The sequence below is a fragment of the Phoenix dactylifera genome, chromosome 1, assembly GCF_009389715.1.
Source record: "Phoenix dactylifera cultivar Barhee BC4 chromosome 1, palm_55x_up_171113_PBpolish2nd_filt_p, whole genome shotgun sequence".
Taxonomy (NCBI): domain Eukaryota; kingdom Viridiplantae; phylum Streptophyta; class Magnoliopsida; order Arecales; family Arecaceae; genus Phoenix; species Phoenix dactylifera.
The window spans coordinates 34,831,765-34,838,687 of NC_052392.1; the positions used below are offsets into that span (position 1 = coordinate 34,831,765).

Consider the following 6,923-nt stretch of genomic DNA (forward strand, 5'->3'; position numbering starts at 1 on the left):
TTTTCATGATGAATGATAAGTTCATATTGAGAAACAAACTGGAGAATTCCTTTGTCCACTGAAACCTCGAAATGGTTACAGATTTTCAAAATATAAGAATAATAATGCATCAAATTTGTAACACAAACAATTTATTATGCATTCTTGCCATGTAATTTTCTGAAGCTAAAGTCAGAAATTAAATTAATAATTTCAGACATTTTATCATAAAGCTACAACAACGAAGAGCATGCCCTTTAACCATTCTGATTACGAAACAGGGATAGGGGGCTTGAGAAGAATCATGGCTTCTTTTATTTTTCCCACTGCTGCTTGTAGCGTCGATAGGGATGCAGCATAGGATATTCGGATGCACTTATCATCTCCAAATGCATCACCCGGGACGAGTGCAACCTGCCAATACAAACCACAATTATGTCATAGGACATTCTACTATTACTCAGCTCAGAAACTACACTAATTCTAACTGAACATACTTGTGCCTTGTCCAAGAGGAACCGGCAAAGGGATTCAGAGTCCTTGATAATGCCAAACCCTTCAACTTCAGCTCCGTAGTAGGAGCTGAAGTCCACGAACAAATAAAAAGCACCCTGCAATAAATTAATTGTTATTGAAGCTTAAATTAATTTCTTAAAGCAGGAGCTTTAATTGAACTATGTTAACCAGAATTATGCTGGTTTACCTGGGGCTCTGATATCTTGGCGCCCTCCAGTTCTCTAAAGCTTTTAACAAGGAAGTCTCGGCGCTCTTGGAATGCTCTCACCATGGTGGAGACTGCTTCACCACCAGCATAACCCAAGCCTAAAGCAGCAAGGCCTGCTTTCTGAGAAATGCTACTAGCACCTGAGGTAGACTGCAATAATCCCACACGTCTTTGGTATTAGCCACTGATGTATAGATAGTGAAAGTAGAACAGATATATAAACAAATTTCGACCTTTGCGATCACTATAAACCCGTCATAAAAATCAGACTTAAGATATATGAACTTATTAGTTGCTACAATAAAAAGATGGTGCGAGTAAGCAAGTATATTTGAACTTGACAAGGTTTTATTTAGCAGGGTAGATCTCCACATACATATAAAACGGATAAGAGTGAGAAAACACCCCCTCTCAAATCTCGGAGAAAAGCTAAAGGGGAAAAATCCACTGTTCGTCTGTTCCTCAGACTCAAACCTGCATCTCTTCCTACTGGGATGCAATCTGCAGTTGGTTTAAGCTAAAGACCAACCAAGCCCAGCCCAACCAACAAAATCCCTAACCTTTAACTCGATCCAACCCATTAATTAACCTATGCAACTAAATTGTTAACCCAATCCTAATTCAAAATTTCAAATTTGATTAGGTTGGTCGAGTTATGTTGGACCAAGTAAAATTTAGAATTATATTTGACCCATCATTTAGTGGATTTAGATGGTTCCTGTTCTACTTTGAGGTTTCAATTAGGCGGTATGAGCTAGCTAGACTCGAACTCTTGAGCAAACTTTAATCACACAAAATTTCGTCCATTTAAAACCAATTGATGGGATTTGATTAGATGAGATCTATCTTGGAGCAAATTTGAGGCCAAATCTTTATTTATACTCGGTTATAAAACATATGCCCTTGGGTTCAAGTCATGTCAAGTAAGGATTAGAACTTTCTTTTGTTATTTTGTCTTTCATTTAGTATTCAACCCATACCTTGAAATTTAATTTAGACTGTGATCTAGCTAGACTCGGACTCTTCAGGTAATTTTCATCATGAGAAAATTGCTTCAACAATTATGCCTTCTACAACATATTCATACTTTCTTCAATCTTTTGTACACCAACACTGGAAAATTCAAAATGCAACTTTACTGAAGAAATAAAGAAGTTTGGAAGTATGCTTTCTCCTCTATAGCAATCGACAAACATTTGAGACTATCCCTCAATGTTTTTTAAATTCCTCTACAAGTCAGCCAATTGAGCTACTATAGAAATCTAATTTATATTGTTCCAATAAACTGTTTGAACAACATTTTTTGTACCACCATTAATTACATTATCTTTTAGATGGTTTGGTTTGACTCTCACAGTTCTACATCCCAATCAAAATGCATATGTTAATTTTCATTCGCTTGCATGTGAAACAAAAGCTTTTACCTGACTTAACTTCCAAATTCAACCTCATGTGCACCCCTATTAAACTTTTATAATTCCGATACATGATAAATTATTCCCATGCATCTCTCGGGTCCTTTGCTTGTGCTAGAAATATAATTAAGGAACGCATATTTTATAATAGAGAAACAAGATATTTACAAATTAGTTTTGTCAAACTTTACACTCTGTTGCATACTAAACTGCTTCACCTTTACACAACTTCTATTCCCCTCCTGCCAAAACCCTCCACAAAAATACCACCGCCAAACAAGGTTTGCTGTTCATCATCATGGTTGGTGATTATTAATAGAAAAGCACAGCAACATGACACTTGCCAAGCCAACCCATGTGGTCGTGACAAGGCTTGTTAGCTATGCCATTTTTAAATTAGATCTACGACAGAAACGTAGCATGTGAGTTATCAGGAACATTCAGAGATATTGACTAACTTATGAATAGCCTATTTAGCAGGACTTTATAAGAAGAATGATAACAGGTGAGTGGGGAAACAATTTACCTGGCTTTGGATCTTTCCACATGCAGCTACAAAGTGTTTAGGACAAGCAAGGTATCCAAGTCGCCAACCAGTCATCGCAAAAGCCTACAGACATGCACATCAGACTTCAGCTGACAATTTGTACAAATATTATAAACTTTCAAGCCTGAAGAAGCATATGTTTGTGCTATAGTAAAAGCTGTGTATGATTGGATTTAGTGCCTGCTGGGTAGAAATTAAGCTAAGGATGAAAGCATGTTAAAATCCCACATGGACTATAAGGTGTATGAAGCTATGGTTTCATTAAAATGTCACAGCCAAGAGCTTGAAGGAATGAACCCTTGGCTTGGTACTCCATACATTTTGACTGTGCTAAACCAATCGAAGAAATCCACATAAACAATTGATTACCTTAGAAAATCCGTTCACAGTCAAAGTTCTTTCCCACATTCCAGGCAATGAAGCAAAGCTTGTGTGTTTTGCTGGTGGGTAAATAATATGCTCATATATCTCATCAGATAATACCTGAAAGGCAAATTGTAGTAAACACTAAGCTCAGTATCTATAATATGATACGGATTTCTTGTGAACTTTGTTGTTCTAGTATATACATATGTGCAAGCCCTCTCTGAAAAGCTTACCAGGAGCCTTGGATGCTTCCTTACTATATCAGCTATCTCCTCAAGCAGCTCCTTTGGATAAACAGAGCCAGTAGGATTAGATGGGGAACACAAAATCAGCAACCTTGATTTCTCATTGAGCTTTGAAGCAAGGGCCTCTGGTTTAAGAAGAAAATTTTCTGATATGTTTGTGGAAATAATTACTGGTGCTGCATCAGCCAACCTAGCCATCTCAGGATAGCTGACCCAATATGGAGCCGGAATTATGACCTGGATAAGAAAATAGTGGAAAATGATGTGAGAGAACAGGCATAAAGCAACAAACATTTCTATGAAGCATCTATAACATTTAAGAATAAGGTTCAGATTATGGTTATGTTGTTTCATATGACATGATGCACACTATAAATATAAAATTAAACAGTAGACCAACTTCAACATATTCTTCCTCCAGAGAACTCCATCAGCATGAGAACTGCAAGTAACATTTGCAAGTAGTCTAATCATATTGTCAAGTCAATGCCGATTATGTACAACTTTATCCTTTCAACTGATATCATATATTGCTGTAAGTTGAACATACGGACAAAGAAGTTGCTTGTTTGTTCCCAATCATGGCCAAACAAGCAAACAAGGAACTTTTGAAAGGGAAACAACTCATTTTCATAATTCTAAAATAATAGAAAAGGTTTAAATTTTCATTAGTCTCACTAATACTCAGTTAATAGAACCAAAGGAGAAAGCAAGGCAAAAGCTTAAAATCCCCCAACAACATGAGTAACAATGAAGCACCGAAACACATCATTCACACAACTGAAATGAAACCAAGACTTCACCTCATCCCCTGGCGAACAAACTGCAAGCACGGCTTGCATGATAGACTGCTTGGCTCCATTGCTCACCAAAATCTGATCGGGCGCGTATGATAAACCATTCTCCTCTGCCACCACCCAAAAAGAAGCATCAATAAGTATTCAAACTTTCAAATAACCAGCTTTTAAGTTAAGCTCAAATCCACCAACCCTGGAATTTGTGGCAAATCGCCTTCCTCAGCTCCAAAGTTCCGGCATTCGGCGTGTACCTCGTGTAACCTTGTCGAATAGCATTGATTCCAGCCTGAACGACCCAACAAGACCGATTCAAAAAGATCCAAACCTTCCTCAATCCAGATCAAGATCACCAAACAGTTCCAAGAGATTCACCTCAGAAATGGCGGCGGGGGTATCGAAATCCGGCTCCCCGGCCGCCAGCCCGATGACGGGCACGCCGGACTGGACGAGGGCGGTCGCCTGGTCGGTGATGGCCATGGTCTTCGAGGGTTTCACGGAGCTCACCCTCGGGCTCACCGTGGGATCAACGGACGCCATCGGATCCGCGGAAAGCGCCGATCTTGCGCTAGCTTTGACCGATGGAAGGCGTCCCCCCCTCCGGTCCCAGGAGTCTCCGAAGCGAAGGGAAGAAGAGGAGGAGAACTCGACGGATCTGGAGAAGGACAGGGCTTTCGAAAGATTGGAGCCCGGAAGGGATCGGAGGGGAATTCGGGATCGAGAGGGGAGGGGAAGGCAAGAAGAAGAGGAGGAGAGCAAGGAGTGAGAGGCCTCCATGTGGGGGTAGCTGAGTATGGGGGAACACGCGAGTTCTGCCGAATTCTTCCCAATGTCCGAGTTCTTATTCTCTCCCACCAACCCTGAAGCCACCAAACCCCACCAACCCCGCGAAATTGTTTAGAAAGGGAAGGCACGTCTCGCGAGTCCGCCAAAGTCCAAACCAAACCCCATTGTGATTTGGAAGAGAAGTTGGGATTCCGGAGGAGCCGACAATCCCCCGCCGTTAGCTGTACCAAATCTTTGCATGAACTGAGTCTCTCACACAAAAAAACGGAAAAAAAAAAAAAAAAAAAAAAAAGCATTCCTTCTAAAAATTTGAATACTTCCTCAAAATTTATATTTATTTATCTATTCTCATAAAATACTGTTTTTGCACAAATGCTTATAATATAACGATTCTTCTAACACCATTAATAAAAACTATATTTATTTTAATTAAAAATAAAATAAATTTTTGAAATTACTTTTTTGTCCTCCATCGCGATCGCCTTATATATATATATATATATATATATATATATATATATATATATACTCATTAAGAATATTTTAGTTATTTTAATTTGAAATCGTTAATTTTTTAACTATAATTAGATGACGTGGATACATATGCAAAAATATATATAAAAAAAGGATAAAATAGCAAAACAAATGTTTTACGGGTATTCATATAAATATTAATTTCGAGAGGGTATTAATGCAAAATTTGATATTTGGAAGGGTATTCATGCAAAAAAATCTAAAAAATAAACAGATTCGCTGGATTATTAAGTGGTGGTAATCTAACAATCTCATATCTTGACAAAAATACACTCATTATATTATATTAATCATATTAATATATCTGTATTAATATATTATAAATATATTAATATTGATTAATAATATTTATAAATAAAATATATTGATATTTATTAAAAATATTAATTATTAACAAAATTTGACAAATATTTATTGATTATCAATAAATCTAACATGTGATTTATTAATAATTAATATATTTATTTGTAACAAGAAACATATTTTCTAATATATGCTTAATTAATTTAAAAATATTTATTAGCTTATCTAAATATATTTCAATATTCAAAATAACTGATATTGATAGTATTTATATAAATGGACCATAAATGACTACCGAATGGACTGAATAAAGTGTTATTATCTAAATTATTTATTTAAAGACATGTTAAAAATTTAGCAGTATTTCCATATAAGATTACCTCTAATCAATCATAATTATCTTTTTTTGATGCCATTTTTTTAAATAATTTTTCCACCAACTAAACATGATTATTTTTTTTTTCTTTCACAATCATTTTTCTAATGATTTCCTACCCAACCAAACAAACCCATAGAGATGCATTTATTAAAAAAAGAAAATGAGATATATAAAGGAAGACAAATGCCACAAGAATCCACAGGAGGCCTGCCCGTTATGCAATGCATAAAAGAGCTTTTCTTTTTATGAATGCTTTTTTTTCAGCCTCAGATCAAATGAATACGAAGGGAGATCAATCAAATAAATAGGCCATGAATGAAGAAGTGGAAGTGGTGGGCCTTTCACCTTCTTTCTAGTGACTTATGGAGCTGATAAATCTACTTCAAAAAAAGGAAAGATAGGAGTGCTAGTCCGAAAGAGGGATGTTCTCCTTTTTTTTTTCATTCAATTATTTTTGCTTAACTTTAGCCTTACTTATAAGAAAAAAAAGTAAGAAATGATGCTAGTTTGAAATAACAGCTAAATATAGAGCTTGATGTTATATCTGACATGATTGATCAAAAGTTCATTTTGATTTATATATGATAAAATTTCCATAAGCTCGTTTTCGGTCATCCTGCATTTCTTTACTTCACCGACATTCACAAATTAGGCTAATTGTATTATTAAATGAATAGCCTGCCCGATCGTCGGTTGATAGGCGAAAAGGTTCGAAGTTGGTGGAACGAATTGTTTGTTTGCTTTATCAATAGTGTGTTCCACAAGAAGGCAAGATTTTTTTTCCCTTTTTTGTTTCTTCCTTTTGGTATAAATGAACAGGGTGGAGTTAAAAAGGAAAATGGGGAGGACAA

General features: G+C 36.3%; 1 protein-coding gene across 1 annotated transcript; it reads right to left on the minus strand.

The window, feature by feature from the left end:
* On the minus strand, positions 1-4,991 carry LOC120112852 (bifunctional aspartate aminotransferase and glutamate/aspartate-prephenate aminotransferase-like). Its single transcript, XM_039132773.1, has 9 exons — positions 4,446-4,991; positions 4,266-4,359; positions 4,080-4,183; positions 3,265-3,513; positions 3,035-3,148; positions 2,645-2,728; positions 683-853; positions 477-590; positions 1-393 (listed from the first exon to the last, which is right to left on the minus strand). The coding sequence occupies exons 1-9, from the start codon at positions 4,845-4,847 to the stop codon at positions 250-252; spliced, it is 1,476 nt and encodes a 491-aa protein (XP_038988701.1). The 5' UTR covers positions 4,848-4,991; the 3' UTR covers positions 1-249.
* Between the last annotated feature and the right edge of the window lie 1,932 nt (positions 4,992-6,923).

Bases quoted from the DNA above. Each gene is read 5' to 3' on its own strand.
- LOC120112852 (XM_039132773.1), bottom strand. From the start codon at position 4,847: ATGGAGGCCTCTCACTCCTTGCTCTCCTCCTCTTCTTCTTGCCTTCCC. The intron at 4,360-4,445 runs GTGAATCTCTTG...TGGGTCGTTCAG, and splicing joins CCCCCGCCGCCATTTCTGAG to GCTGGAATCAATGCTATTCG. The intron at 2,729-3,034 runs GTAATCAATTGT...GCATGTCTGTAG, and splicing joins CTGTGAACGGATTTTCTAAG to GCTTTTGCGATGACTGGTTG.